We start from the raw sequence: 15172 nt of genomic DNA, 5'->3' as shown, positions 1-15172 counted from the left end.
GATTTTGCAATTAGGCTCCGCCCATCGGTCTGACAACGAATGAAAAAGTCATCACAATTGAGACAGGGCGGGTGGGCAGGGCTTATATTTTGCATTGATTTCTTAATATGTGTCCCCATCTTTTCACAACAAGAAACTTAAAACATGTATGAAATGGTAAATTTGTATAGGGAAATATCGATTTTGCAATTACGCTGCGCCCCTCGGTCTGCCAATGAATGAAAAATTGATCACGATTGAAATCGAGATCTTTTGGTTTTCTTTTTTAATTAATTTTTAGTTTTTTTTGAATAACATGAGTACTTAAGAACATTTCACATGGTTATTTCTCGTAGAAAAATAAGGAATTTACAACGAATAAAAACAATCATCAGAATTGAGACAGAGTGGGTGGGCGTGGCTTATATTTTGGCGTGTTTTTTTTTAATATACATACTATTCTTTGAATAACAGGATACTCAAAAACATGTTTTTAATTTCTTGTATAGAAATAAGTATTTTGCAGTTAAGCTCCGCCCCCTTGGTTCACGACGAATAAAAAAATAATCACAATTGAGACAGGGTGGGTGGGCGGCGCTTATATCTTGCCTTTTTTTCCTTAATATACATAGCAATCTTTTCACAACAAGAACTTAAAACATGGTTAAAATGGTACATTTTTGCAAGAAAATATGGATTTTATAATTATGGGGCGGAGCCTAACGATATCGCCTTATACAAATTTTCTATTTTCAACATGTTTTAATTTTCTTGTTGTGAAAAGAAGTCAACATACATTAAATTTAAATTTCCTAAATATGGATTTTGCAATTATGAGGCGGAGCCTAATCGCAAAATTGATATATTTTTTAAGTTTCATGTTGTAAAAAGAAATCTACACATATTAAAACAAAAAGGCACAATTTAAAATCGCCCACCCGCCCTATCTCAATTGTGATGATTGTTTTTATTCGCCGTAAACCAAGAGGGCGGAGCTTAACTGCAAAATACTTATTTCTTTGGGTTTTCAACCAATCAAATTGCAGGAGGGTGTAGTGCTGCCAACCTGAAGGACAATCCCCTGAGTGCCTGAAGTAAGGGGGGCATTTTTCTGGTTGACAGCACTATTTCACGAAAATTAAATTATCCACTAATATTAACCCATTTAATCACGTGTTTAAAATGGTACTTTTTTGTAGGAAAGTATCGATTTTGCAATTAGGCTCCGCCCTCGCTCTGACAACGAATGAAAAATTCATCACAATTAACCTTGTGATGGATATGGGTGGGGTTTAATTTTTGGCTTGTTTTCTTTTCTTAATATACATAGTATTCTTTCAAAAACAAGGATTTGCAATTAAGCTGCGCTTTCTTGGCTCACGACGAATGAAAAAAAATCATTGCAATTGAGATAGGGTGGGTGGGCGGGGCTTATATTTTGCCCTTTTTTTCTTAACATACATAGGCATCTTTTCACAACAAAAAACTTAAAACATGGTTAAAATAGTACACTTTTACATGGAAATATGGATTTTGTAATTATGGGGCGGAGCCTAATTGCAAAATCGATATTTCCTTATACAAATTTTCCATGTTTTAAGTTCCATGTTGTAAAAAGAAGTATATACAATCATATTAAAACAAAAACGCAAAATGTAAGCCCACCCACCCGCCCTATCTCAATTGTAATAATTTTTTTTATTCGCCGTGAACCAAGGAGCTTAACTGCAAAATACTTATTTCTTTACAAGAAATTAAAAACATGTTTTTGAATATCGTGTTGTTCAAAGAATACTACGTATATTAAGAAAAAATTCAAAATATGAACCCCGCCTACCCACCCCATCTCAATTGTGATGATATTTTTTTTATTCTTAGAATCTTAAAACACATTTAAAATGGTAAATTTTTGTAAGGAAATATGGATTTTGCAATTAGGCTCCGCCCCTAGGTCTGACAACGAATGAAAACTTTAATACTATTTCAAGCCCAGATCAGGGTAGATGTGGGTGGGACTTAATCTTTCGCTTTCATTTTTTCTTAATATACATAGTGTTCTTTGAATAACACGATACTTAAAACCATGTTTTACGTGGTAATTTCTTGTAGAGAAATAATAAGGATTTTGCAATTAAATTTCATCACAATTGAGATAGGGTGGGTGGGCGGAGCTTATATTTTGGCTTTTTTTCTTAATATACATAGCCTTCTTTTCACAACAAGAAACTTAAAACATGTTTAAAATTGGTAAATGCTAATATACAGAGCATTCTTTAAACAACACCATATTCAAAAACATGTTTTTAATTTTTCGTGGAGAAATAAGGATTTTGCAGTTAAGCTCTGCCCTCTTGGCTCACGACGAATAAAAAACATCGTCACAATTGAAAGAGGGTGGGTGGGCGGGGCTTATATTTGGCCTTGTTTTTTCTTAACATGTGTAGACTTATTTCGACAAGAAGAAACTTAAAACATGTCTAATAAAATCGTAAATTTTTGTAATATTCAACTTAGATCGCTAGCGCCATCTAAATTAAAGATAGTTTAGTACAATGGCGGCAAATTCAAAAGTACGTCAAACAAAATCAGCTTATTTAAAAAAATATATATTTTAGTGCCTTCTCTTTACATGGCTATTCAAGTTCATTTTCAGTTTATTCTTGTACGAACACTTTTGGCATTCGTACCAATTAACCTCCTTTTCATCCAAGTGATGCTGTTTTATATGGTTTTTCAAATACGCGTTTCTCTTAGCTTTATATGGACACTTTTTACATTCATACCATTTAATATCCCGTTCATTTGAATGCAGCGCTTGCATGTGTTTTCTCAAGTTCGAATTACACTTGCTTTTGTATGAACAGCTTGTGCATTCGTACCATTTAATGTCCTTTTCCTCCATATGATGCGAATTCAGGTGCCGTTTTAAAAGTTCTTTTGATTTAGCTTTGTAAGGACAGTGGCTGCATTCGTGCCACTTAATGTCCTTCTCATCTAAGTAATGTTGCTTGGTTGTGTGACGTTTCAAAGCTGACGGTACTTTAGTTCTGTATGGACACTTGTCACATTCAAACCACGTGACGTATTGTTCGTCCAAGTGTCTCAAAATCACGTGTTCGTTTAAAATGGTTTTTCTTTTGGTTTTGTATGGACAGTCTTTGCATTTGTACCATTTCATGTCCTCTGAGTTCAAATGTCGCGCGTTTATGTGACTTTTTAAGTTACATTTTTGCTTGGATTTGAACGGGCACTTATCACATTTGTACCAGTTGATATATTCGTCGTCCAAGTGCTGCGAATTTACGTGATTTTTTAAATAGGATTTCTGTTTAGCTTTGTATGGGCACGATGGACAATAATACCACAAGATGTCATCGTCGTTCACGTGTTTCGCAATTTTGTGGAATTTTACCACACCTTTGTACTTGGATTTGAACTCACAAAAATCACACAAGTACAAATTTGTCAATCGGGGCTTTTTATTCCCCCAACAAACCGCTCTATGCTGAAGCCACTTCATTATAAAATAAGTGTCGAAGCTGCATTTCTCACAAATAAATTTTTTTAGGGCAAATTCGTACTTCAGATCTTGCTTTTCTGGGCACTTCACCACGTGTTGTTTAAAAATCAGCGTCAGCTCCGTTTGAAAGTCGCAGTCTTTGCAACGGTACGCTTCAATGTTGGCATTTTCGCAGTTAAAAAGTAGCATGGGACTTTCAAACGAAGCCAATTTGTCTGAACATTCTACCTTGGACATTTCGCTCCACCTGAAAAAAAATACGACTGCCGTTATGTTGTAACGGTAATTGTGTACGTGTTTTACCAAGGTTTGATGAAAATTCGATCCACTATGTTTGAAAAAAATCACAAACATAACCTCAAATTTTATTCCCGTTGACTAAAAATTGCAGTCGCAACAATAAACAATTTTAAACAATAATCAGACACGAATGTGTACAATGTGGATACTCAAAGTGATGAATTTGTTGCGATAATTTAAAATTATTTATAATTATAACCAGATAATGGGCAACCGAGTGGAATGAAATGTCACTAGACGATAGGCGGGGATTAACCAGAAGTACTCAAACGTGGGCTCACATCACGTATTGAGGGTTGTCTAAATACACAAATCAACACAACATAAATAATTATTTATTTATTAATCATTTTTGTTTCAAATGTCGCCCACTCACATGTCTTTTCAGCGCAGTCTTATACATCGTCCTAAACCCACACTCTTGGCACTCATGCCACTCCACCTCGCCATCACTCAAATGCGTCCTCGTATGCGCCTTTAGCGAATACTTACACTTAGTTTTATGGTTGCATTTGTCACAATAGAACCACTGGACTTCGTGGTCCCCCAAGTGTTTATTAATAATGTGTGACTTTAATTTATACGCACGTACAGTTTTATATGGACACCGGTCACACTGATGCCACTTCACCTCTTTGCCATCCGGATGAACACAGTTCATGTGATTAGTAAGCAAGTTCTTAGTCTTAGCTTTATACGGACACGTTTCACACTCATACCAGTGGATTTCCTTCTCAGGTTGGTGTTTGTGGATGACGTGTCGTTTCAAGTGACCTTTCGTCGGAGTCTGATAAGAGCAACTATCACACTTGTACCACTGATGGTTCTTTTTATGTTTGGAGTGTTCGTGTTGTTGCAAGCATGCTTTAAATTTGGTTTTGTACGGGCACAGTTCGCATTCATACCATTTAATCACTTGGTCTTCGGAATGATGGGCGTAGATGTGTCTTTTCAAATATTTTTTCTTCTTGGCTCTGTACGGACACTGTTCACACGTAAACCAGTGGATTTCGTCGTCGCTCAAGTGTTTTGAGATTTTGTGGTCGGTTAAGCTACGTTTGTCTTTGGATTTGTAGCTGCATTGGTTGCATTCGTGCCACTTTTGGTGTTGTTTATCCAGGCATTCCAGTACGTGTTGGAGCTGTTTTAGCACGAAGTGGGTTTTAAATTCGCAGTTGGGACAAACGTGTCCTTGGAGACCGTTTTCAAAGTTGTTTCGATTAGTGTGGTCGTGGTTTTCGTTGTGTTTTTTTAATACTATGGCTAGATTTGTTCGGAAGGTACAGTCCTTGCAGGAGTACGTTTCAATTGTGGCGCTTTCGCAGTCGAAGAGTTGGAGGGATGAACCGTGACTTCTGGCGTGGTTTAGCATGAGAGTGGTCGAAGTGGTGAAGAAGGGGCACATTTTGCAGCGATGGAGAGACTTTAAGTAAACAAAGTTCTTTGAATCTTCTGGACGCAACATTTCTTTCAATTAAATTTGTTTCTGAGAATGCTGTTCTCAAACATAACCTCCAAATTTTTGCAAACCTACAAACTAAAAAGTACCTAGAGATTGTTGACAGTTGATAATCGACATTTGAATAATTTAGTTGTTTGATTATTTCTACTGATTTATATTTAACCAAACGATTAAGTATGATAAACTTGAAATATTTGATGATAGCAGAATATTTATGGATCAACAAATCAGAAGTTTGTTCTGCAGCGGCTGCGGATCGTGAACGTACCCTACACCTTGTTATGTCAAGTGAGTACTTTTTGAGGTTATGTTGTCAAAATAAATTTGTATCAACAATAACAATCCCAGATGTATTAATTAAAAATCCACAGTAACAATTTTTTAAACAATATAAAAATGCCTCCGCACCGTAAATTTTACAACTGTGAACTGAACATCGAAAATTACCACTGCAAGAGGTGCAATTTCCAAGCAGCTTTAACCATATTTCTCAAAAAACACACCAAAAAGTGCTACAAAACCATTTCAGAGAATGGTCCGAACGAAATCTACACCGTTAAGAGTTACATTTGCAAGAACTGCACTTTTGAAACATACTTTCCACTAAAATGGCTCCAACATACGACAACGTGTACCCCAAACAACGGAAACAAAGTCCTTCATTGTGACCAGTGCCCCTACAAATCAAAATTACCAAAGTCGCTCGAAATGCACAAAATACGCGCCCACTTCAACAAAGACTCGCCAAAAAACGGCAAAAAAGACGGCAAGTGGTACAAGTGTGACCAGTGCGACTTCAAAACCATGTACAGACACCTGCGGGACCACAAAATCACCAAACATCTAAAAGACGACGAAATCCAGTGGCACGAGTGCGACGACTGCGACTACAAAGCCAAAAATAAGAGGTATCTGACGCTCCATAGACAGATGCACCATGTGGACCCGACACACATTAAATGGCACCAGTGTGAGAAGTGCCAATTCAAAACCAAACGAAACCACACGCTCAAACTCCACATAAGCACTCAGCATTTAAGCGACAGCGAAACTGAGTGGTTTCAGTGTGACAAGTGTCCGTTCAAAACCAAACTGAAAGTGTACTTGAAGAGCCACGTGGGGACGCTACATTCGAACAAAAAGTGGTACCGGTGCGAAAAGTGTTCGTACAAAACGCGCCACGAGAATTTTTTAAATGATCACACGACGACGGTTCATGCTGATGAAATGGATGTAAAGTGGTATGAATGCAGCCAGTGTTCGTTCAAAGCAACGAATATAAAATATTTGAAAAGCCACCTACGTAATATACATTTAAATGAAAGCGAAATCGTGTGGTGGAATTGTGACAAATGTGTTTTTCGAAGCAAGTATAAAAGTGCGTTGAAAAGACACATAGTTAATAAACACTTAGGTGATAGTGAAATTAAGTGGAATCAGTGTGACAAGTGCACTTATAAATGTAAGGACAAGTTTAGTTTACAAAGCCACGTGAAACTGAAACATGTGAATGAAGGCGAAGTTGAGTGGTTTCAGTGCCAAAAGTGTCGTTTTAGGACGAAGCGAAAGCAAAACTTGAATAAACATTTAATTAAAACACATGCAACTGAATGACTTGTTTGTAATTTCGTGCATTGTTGGTTGCCTATGTTGTAATAAATCAAATCGTGAACGTACCCCATAACCTCGCTTTATGACACATAGCTCGTTTTGAGGTTATGTTGTGAAACAATTTCGTAATAAATTTGTATAAATATTCAAATTTCGACTACCACCAATGCATTAAATAATAAAATAGTGTCAAATAAAGTGTCTACGAGCAAATACACACTAATTAATTTTTAACCAATTGTAAATATTGATTTCTCGTTCTAAAATGACCTCGTACCCTACATCTTTCCACTGTGAGACCGACATTGAAAAGTACCACTGCAAGGGCTGCACTTTCCAAACCGACTTAACCATTTTCCTAAAAAAACACATGGAGAAGTCGCACAAAATTAAACTAGAAAATCCGAATGAAATCTACAACGTTGACAGTTACATTTGCAAGAACTGCACTTTCGAAACCTATTTTCCACTAAAGTGGCTTCAGCATATAAGAACTTGCGTCAGAAATAATCTAGTTTCAAACGAAAATAAACTACTTCACTGTGACCAATGCTCCTATAAGTCAAAATTTCCAAAATCGATTGAAATGCACAAAGTCAGGGTCCACTTCAGCAAAGACACCCCGAAAAACGGCAAAAAAGACGGCAAGTGGTACAAGTGTGACCAGTGCGACTATAAAACCATGTACAGACACCTACGCGACCACAAAATCGCCAAACACCTGAAAGTGGACGAAATCCAGTGGCACCAGTGTGACGAGTGCGCTTACAAAGCCAAAAATAAAAGGTATCTGACTGTCCACAGACAAGTGCACCATATGGACGCCAAAGACATCAAATGGTACGAATGTCAAAAGTGCCCGTACAAAACCAAACGAAACTACACACTAAAACTGCACATAAACAGCCAGCATTTGAGTGAAAGCGAAACCGAGTGGTTTCAGTGTGAAAAGTGCTCGTATAGAGCGAAACGGAAAAATACGTTGAAGGATCACGTAACGACGGTGCATTTGGACGAGAAGGACATCAACTGGTACAAGTGTGAGCATTGCACGTATAAAGCGAAGCTTAAAAAAAATTTAAAGGAACATATAAACAACCACCACTTGAGCGAGAACGAGATTAAATTGTACCGGTGTGAGAAATGTTCGTATGCGACTAAACACCTGAGGTCGATAAAGTTGCACATTAGTACGAAACACGTGAGTGAAGATGAAATCACGTGGTATCACTGTGAACAATGTTCGTATAAGTCGAAGTACAACAACAAGTTAAAGCAGCATGTGAACGCCAAGCACGGAAACGAAAAAACGTGATTTGTAATTTAAAAACAAAATGTCATTCCAATAAATGAATAAATTATTTTTGAAATTTGAGTTTTTAATTTTCAATTACAATTTTAATATAATACAGTAGAATGTGTTACGACTTGTCACTTAAATGTTTATTTTTCGTGTGTTTCCTTAAGTACGCACCAGACTTAGCTCTATAGGGACACTTATCACATTCAAACCACTCGATCTCCTTGTCATTGACGTGCTTGTTAACCACGTGTCGTTTCAAACACACCTTCGTCTTGGTTTCAAACGAGCACTGGTCGCATTTAAACCACTTAAAATCCTTATCTGGGTGCACCATTTTTTCATGGGCTTGTAAATACTCCTTCAGCCTACCTCTATAAGGACATTTTTCACACACATACAACTTTTTATTTTTCTGATCGTCGCTTAAATGCACGTTATTTTTGTGTCGTTGCACATACCTTTTTATCTTAGTTTCATAGGAACATAAATCACACTTGTACAACTTTACGTTCTGGCTGTCGGCATGCACAATTCTTTGGTGCATTTGAAAATAGGCTTTCGCTTTACCTCTATAAGGGCACTTTTTGCATTCATACCACGTAATGTCGTCCGAGTCTTGACTCAAATGTTTGTTGATTATGTGCTGCTTCAAAACTTTTTTTGTTTTGGTTTGAAACTGGCACTGGTCACATTTGTGCCATTTATACACGGTGTTCTTGGAATGTTCCAGTTTCGTGTGCTGGCGTAAATCCGGCTTCGTTTTACATTTGTAGACACACTTTTTGCATTCGTATATTTTAGTGGTGAAGTGTGATTTCACGTGTCTTTTTACCCACCGCTGGTCCTTAGCTTTAAACGGACAATACTCACAGTAAAACCACTGAATTTCGTCTTCGCTTAAGTGTTTGTTGATTATGTGAAACCGCAAGCTACTTTTGTGTTTAGCTTTGTATGGGCATTGGTCACACGCGTGCCACTTGATGTCTTGGTCGTTCAAGTGCTTGTTTTTGATGTGTTGGGACAAATATCGGCTTATGGTGGTCGTGTACGAACAGTGTTTGCAGTGGTATTGATTTAAACACATATCGAGCTTTGGTTTTGACAGACACGTGGTTGAGTGCTGGATCCACTTGAACAAAAAGTGTGTCTCGAAGTTGCATTTTTCACAAAGGTAGTTTTGGATTGTGTATTTGGGGTCTTCCACGTCTTCGTTTTTGAAGCTGTGGTGTCGTTTGACGTGCTTGATTAAAAGTAGGGTTAGGTCTGTTTGGAAGTCGCAGTCTTTGCAGTGATATAATTCAATGTGGGTGTTTTCGCAGTTGAAAAGATTCGGTGATGAGTGACGTGCGACGTGGTTTGACATTAGAAAAAGTGATGTTGTAAAGTAGGGGCAAATCTTGCATGTGATTGAGAACTTCGAAGAGTATTCCAGGGTCGACATTTTGGTTAACCTAGATTTATAAATTAATTAACTCGTGGTTTTACAGTACGAAAAATTTACCTTGTTTTTAGTTTGTCATATTTGAAAATACATGTGTTTAATTTTGTCATAAATAAATTTACAAAGATGTAAAGACTCTTGTGTTTACGCTCGTTGCAGTTTGAGCGACCTCTTGTGATACGATAGCGAAAGTGAAATAAATATAAACGTAGAAATAAAATAGAGTGTTATTAATAGTCCAAATTGCTTTGATTTTGAACGTACCCAGTCCAATCTAACCTCAAAGTCAAAAGTGAAAACAATGTTCGTGAAATCTAACGTTGTTCAGAAATGCCAGGTTTGTCCCTACTTCACAACATTACCATTTTTGATGGTAAAGCACGTTGGACGACATCACTCTTCGCTGGTATCGTTTATCTGCGAAAACAATTTGGAAATTTATTGTTGCAACAACTGCAACTTCCAGACCAGTCTTACCATTCTTTTTAAGGAACACATTAAAAAGTGCCACTTGAATCAAACAAATAACCTGAAAAATCCACCTGATTTCCAGAATTACAGTTGCAAAAATTGTAGCTTCGAAACCTATTTTACACTAAAGTCGCTACAGCACAACACAATATGTCAACAAAGCAACTGTTCAATAGGTGAACACGAGGACAACAAGTCTGCAAAGTTCCACATAATAAGAGATGCTTCAGGTTGGTACAACTGCGATCACTGTGACTACAAAACCACCCACAGACGCACCCTCAGAACCCACAGATACGTTAGACACATAGACCCTAAAGACATCAAGTGGCGTCAGTGTGAAAAGTGTTCCTTTAAAACCAAAACTATACCGTGCTTAAAAAGTCACATGAAGCGCAAACATGCAGACGACAAAAACACCAAATGGCATCAGTGTGACAAATGTTCGTACAAAACGCGGATCAAAAACTATTTAACAGCTCACAAATATAGTCATACGGACGAGAGTGACATCCAATGGTACCAATGTAATCTCTGTTCCCACAAAACCAAAATGAAAAGATATTTGAGACAACACATACACAACAAACATTCAGATGGTAAAAGGTGGTATCAGTGTGAGAAGTGTGCACACAAAACTAAATATAAGGGTGCCATGACAGTGCACATGAAAAATATACACAGTGTAGTTGAGCGACTGCAGTGTGAAAAGTGTTCACTCACGCTGAAGAATGAGGACTGCTTAAAAGCGCACATGCGTAAGTCGCATCAAGACAGAAAAAAAACACTAGTGAAGTTATGAAATTGTATTTTTAGTAAAAATAATGTAATGGTTTGTGTTATGTAAATATTAAAGTTAGTTGTTGGTGTCTATATGCTTTATACGTCTCTCGTTGTTATGACTTTTCATAACCCTTACGCAGAAATCTGAACGTACCCAGCCCAATTTACTCTACAAAATTCTAACCTCAAAGTCAATAATAATAATAATAGTGCATGGATCAAGGACATTATGATGTTATGTATTAATATTTTTATTAAAATCTTAAAATTTCTCTTCCTCCACATCTCAACAGAAAATTTTACGTTTAAATTTGATTTTCATTTTTTTAACGTCCCCACAACACTTTTACATTCCAATCTGCAATTTTATTTTTTAAACTGAAGTTGATTAAGTCAGATATGTATATCTCTTTCTTCTAAACTCCTACATTAATTGTGCAATAAAAGTTTTTGTAGCCGCCAATTTTTCAAATTTTATTAAAACATTTTAGGTAGGCAACCAACAATACCGATAAGTGAAAAAGCACCGAATTTTAAATATTTTTATTTTGTTTGAATGTGCTTTTAATATTTATATATTCGACTAATTTCTGTTTGATATAAAAACCGTTCGTTTTTTGTTTAGTGGCTTCTTGCAAGCTTTATAAAAAAATCTGAACGTACCCAGTCTAAAGTCAGATTCACAAACTTGCTGTTGACGTTGAAGTTCCCGTTGCAGTTGTTGTCTCCGCTGACGTTGCTTTTAGAGCTGAAAATTGTCATTTATAAACACTGTTGCCAAGTTACCTTTGATAGGAGGATTTAAGTTGATTACTACAAATATTTACCATTTTAGACATGTTTTAAGTTTCTTGTTTTCGAAATAAGTCTACACACATTTAAAAAACAAGGCAAAATATAAGCCCCGCCCACCCACCCTGTGTCAATTGTGATGATTTTTTTTATTCGTTGTGAGCCAAGAAGGCGGAACTTAACTGCAAAATCCGTATTTCTCTACGACATGTTTTTGAGGATCATATTATTCAAAGAATACTATGTATACTAGGAAACAATTAATGCCAAAGATTAAGCTCCGCCCATATCTGCCCTGATCTAAATAGTAAGTCAGTTTTCATTCGTTGGCAAAATCTAGAGGCGGAGCCTAATTGCCAAATTCCATATTTTCTTAAATAAATTTATCATTTTAAACATGTTACAAGTTTCTAACAATAAAAAAATGTCATCATAATTGAGATGGGGTGGGTGGGCGGGGTCTATATTTTGGCTTTGTTTCTAAATATATATGGTATTCTTTGAATAACACAACACTCAAAAACATGTTTTTAATTTCTTGTAAAGAAATAAGTATTTTGCAGTTAAGCTCCGCCCTCTTGCTTCACGGCGAATAAAAAAAATCATCACAATTGAGATAGGGCGGGTGGGCGGGTTTACATTTTGCCTTTTTGTTTTAATATGATTGTGTAGACTTCTTTTCACAACATGGAACTTAAAACATGGAAAATTTGTATAAGGAAATATCGATTTTGCAATTAGGCTCTGCCCCATAATTGCAAAATCCATATTTCCTTGTAAAAGTGTACTATTTTAACCATGTTCTAAGTTTTTTGTTGTGAAAAGGTGGATATGTATATTAAGAAAAAAGGGCAAAATATAAGCTCCGCCCACCCGCCCTATCTCAATTCTGATGATTTTTCTTTATTCGTCGTAAGCCGAGAGGCGGAGTTTAATTGTAAAGTCCTTATTTTTCTACGAGAAATGACCGTCTGAAATATGTACTTAAGTAATCGTGTTATACAAAGAAAATTAAATGTATTAATTAAAAAGGAACACTAAAAGAGAATCCCCACCCATCGGTCTCGATCTCAATCGTGATGAATTTTTCATTCGTTGTCAGACCGAGGGGCGGAGCGTAATTGCAAAATTGATATTTCCTTATATAGATTTACCATTTTAACATGTTTTAAGTTTCTTTTCGTTAAAAGATGACTACACATATTAAGAGAAAGAGGCAAAATATAAGTACCGCCCACCCACCCTGTCTCAATTGTGATGAAATTTTTTTTATTCGTCGTAAGCCAAGAAAGTGGAGCTCAAAAACATGTTTTTAATTTCCTGTGAAAATAAGTATTTTGCAGTTAAGCTCCGCCCTCTTGCTTCACGGTGAATAAAAAAAAATCATCACAATTGAAACAGGGCGGGTGGGCGGGCTTACATTTTATCTTTTTGTTTTAATATGATTGTGTAGACTTTTTTTTACAACATGGAACTTAAAACATGAAAAATTTGTACAAGGAAATATCGATTTTGCAATTTGGCTCCGCCCCATAATTGCAAAATCCATATTTCCTTCTAAAAGTGTACTATTTTAACCATGTTCTAAGTTTTTCGTTGTGAAAAGATGGCTATGTATATTAAGAAAAAAGGGCAAAATATAAGCCCCGCCCACCCACCCTATCTCACTTGTAATGATTTTTTTCATTCGTCGTGAGCCAAGACGGCGAAGCTTAACTGCAAAATCCTTATTTGTCTACGAGAAATGAAAAACATTTATTGAGTATCGTGTTTTTGAAAGAATACTATGTAAATTAAGAAAAAAAACAAGCCAAAAATTAAGCCCTTCCCATTCGTTGTCAGACCGAGGGCGGGGCCTAATTGCAAAATCGATACTTTCCTAGAAAAAAGTACCATTTTAAACATTGGTGAACAGGTGTTTAAATGGGTTAATATTAGTGGATAATTTAATTTTCGTGGAATAAAAAAATGCCCCCTTACTTCAGGGGATTTTCCTTCAAGTTGGCACCGCTGCGCCCTCCTGCAATTTGATTGGTTGAAAACCCAACGTCAGCGGCAAGTTTGTAAATCGACCTTCATGTAACCAGATATAACCTACAAAATTCTAACCTCAAAACCAAATATGTTCTAACAGGTGTTATTTCCTTTGTGAAGACTTTTTATACAAATATAAGGTGAGAAAACGTAACACTTGTCTTACTAGATAATAATAATAATGCGTGTAATTAGATGTCAACATTGGTCTACTCTGAGAAGTTTTCCAACGGGAAGTCGAACAACATTGTTGAAAAATGCCAGATCTGCCCCTACTTCACAACATTACCATTTTTGATGATAAACCACGCTGGACGTAATCACTCTTCACTGGTACCTTTTGGCTGCGAAAATAGTCTAGAAACTTATCACTGCGACGACTGCAATTTCCAGACCAGTCTTACCATCATTTTAACAGAGCACATTAAGAAGTGCCACTTGAACAAAAACAACCCCACAGAGCCCTCAGACATCAGTTACGTTATCCAGACTTACGGTTGCAAAAGTTGCAGTTTCGAAACCTATTTTGCAATAAAGTGGCTCCAGCACGCAGTAACGTGTCCACAAACAAAGAAACAAACGGACTTCAAAAAGTCCACGCACGGACGCAAAGTGCGGAGAAGTGCGTCCGGTTGGTACCACTGTGACCAATGTGAGTACAAAACCAAATTCAGAAGCATGTTGACCAGACACAACTACGTCAGGCACACAGACCCAAAAGACATCAAGTGGCATCAGTGTGAAAAATGCCAATTTAAAACCAAAACTATATCTTGGTTAAAAAATCACATGTACAACAAACACGCAGACGAAAAAGACATCAAATGGTATCAGTGTGAAAAGTGTTCGTACAAAACGAGACACAAACACAATTTAAAAATTCACAGACATAGTCATACAGACAAGAAAGACATCCAGTGGCACCAATGTAAACTCTGCTCACAGAAAACCAAAACCGCGTATTATTTAAGAAAGCACGTATTAAACGTGCATTCAAACGAAAAAATCAGGTGGCATCAGTGCTTGAAATGTGCACACAAAACTAAGTATAAGTTCGCAATGAAAGTCCACATGAGGAATAAACACAGTGAAGATGGGCCGCTGAAATGTGGAAAGTGTTCACTCATGGTGATGAATAAGGAGCGCTTGAAAGCGCACGTGATTAAGTGGCATCAAGACGGAAAGAAATATTCATGTGGTCAGTGTTCGTTTAAATCAGTTCATAGGGGCAGTTTAAGGAAACATGTTAAGTGTATACATATGTGTGACAGTGAGGTGAAGTGGTATCACTGCGAAAAGTGTCCGTATAAGACTAAAAGGAAAGATACGCTACACTCACATTTAAAAAAAAGTCACTTTAGTGATAAGGATATAAAATGGATTAATGCGATTATGATGTTATAAAAATAAAAATATCTAAATTTGGTCTATAATTTGTAGTTCTATGGTTTGCCGACTTTTGACAGATTGTGGTAA

The 15172-nt window shown here is 36.7% G+C and overlaps 7 protein-coding genes across 7 annotated transcripts; 4 read left to right on the top strand and 3 right to left on the bottom strand.

Moving 5' to 3' along the window:
* Positions 1 to 2590: 2590 nt before the first annotated feature.
* LOC135139944 (zinc finger X-chromosomal protein-like) lies at positions 2591 to 4001 on the bottom strand. The gene is made up of 2 exons (XM_064070310.1): positions 3803 to 4001; positions 2591 to 3746 (listed from the first exon to the last, which is right to left on the bottom strand). Exon 2 carries the CDS (start codon positions 3734 to 3736, stop codon positions 2591 to 2593), a length of 1146 nt encoding a protein of 381 aa, XP_063926380.1. The 5' UTR covers positions 3737 to 3746; positions 3803 to 4001.
* An 80-nt stretch (positions 4002 to 4081) lies between these two features.
* Positions 4082 to 5264, bottom strand: LOC135139943 (zinc finger Y-chromosomal protein-like). The gene is made up of 2 exons (XM_064070309.1): positions 4176 to 5264; positions 4082 to 4099 (listed from the first exon to the last, which is right to left on the bottom strand). The coding sequence occupies exons 1-2, from the start codon at positions 5262 to 5264 to the stop codon at positions 4082 to 4084; spliced, it is 1107 nt and encodes a 368-aa protein (XP_063926379.1).
* A 276-nt stretch (positions 5265 to 5540) lies between these two features.
* Positions 5541 to 6875, top strand: LOC135140017 (zinc finger X-chromosomal protein-like). The gene has a single exon (XM_064070390.1). It carries the CDS (start codon positions 5658 to 5660, stop codon positions 6873 to 6875), a length of 1218 nt encoding a protein of 405 aa, XP_063926460.1. The 5' UTR covers positions 5541 to 5657.
* A 262-nt stretch (positions 6876 to 7137) lies between these two features.
* Positions 7138 to 8187, top strand: LOC135139942 (zinc finger Y-chromosomal protein 2-like). The gene has a single exon (XM_064070308.1). The coding sequence runs from the start codon at positions 7138 to 7140 to the stop codon at positions 8185 to 8187; it is 1050 nt and encodes a 349-aa protein (XP_063926378.1).
* A 43-nt stretch (positions 8188 to 8230) lies between these two features.
* LOC135140015 (zinc finger Y-chromosomal protein 2-like) lies at positions 8231 to 9902 on the bottom strand. The gene is made up of 2 exons (XM_064070389.1): positions 9677 to 9902; positions 8231 to 9626 (listed from the first exon to the last, which is right to left on the bottom strand). The coding sequence occupies exons 1-2, from the start codon at positions 9724 to 9726 to the stop codon at positions 8294 to 8296; spliced, it is 1383 nt and encodes a 460-aa protein (XP_063926459.1). The 5' UTR covers positions 9727 to 9902; the 3' UTR covers positions 8231 to 8293.
* A 15-nt stretch (positions 9903 to 9917) lies between these two features.
* Positions 9918 to 10889, top strand: LOC135139941 (zinc finger protein 658B-like). The gene has a single exon (XM_064070307.1). The coding sequence runs from the start codon at positions 9918 to 9920 to the stop codon at positions 10887 to 10889; it is 972 nt and encodes a 323-aa protein (XP_063926377.1).
* Positions 10890 to 13718: 2829 nt separating this feature from the next.
* Positions 13719 to 15129, top strand: LOC135140038 (zinc finger Y-chromosomal protein-like). Its single transcript, XM_064070421.1, has 2 exons — positions 13719 to 13836; positions 13892 to 15129. Exon 2 carries the CDS (start codon positions 13892 to 13894, stop codon positions 15098 to 15100), a length of 1209 nt encoding a protein of 402 aa, XP_063926491.1. The 5' UTR covers positions 13719 to 13836; the 3' UTR covers positions 15101 to 15129.
* The last annotated feature ends 43 nt before the right edge of the window (positions 15130 to 15172 follow it).

This window comes from Zophobas morio, unplaced genomic scaffold, assembly GCF_036711695.1.
Source record: "Zophobas morio isolate AGI-343-1 ecotype UQ-CSIRO unplaced genomic scaffold, CSIRO_AGI_Zmor_V1 ptg000038l, whole genome shotgun sequence".
In the NCBI taxonomy this organism is placed as follows: Eukaryota; Metazoa; Arthropoda; class Insecta; order Coleoptera; family Tenebrionidae; genus Zophobas; species Zophobas morio.
Note: the sequence above shows the minus strand (reverse complement) of the source record. Positions and strands in the feature narration are given on the sequence as shown.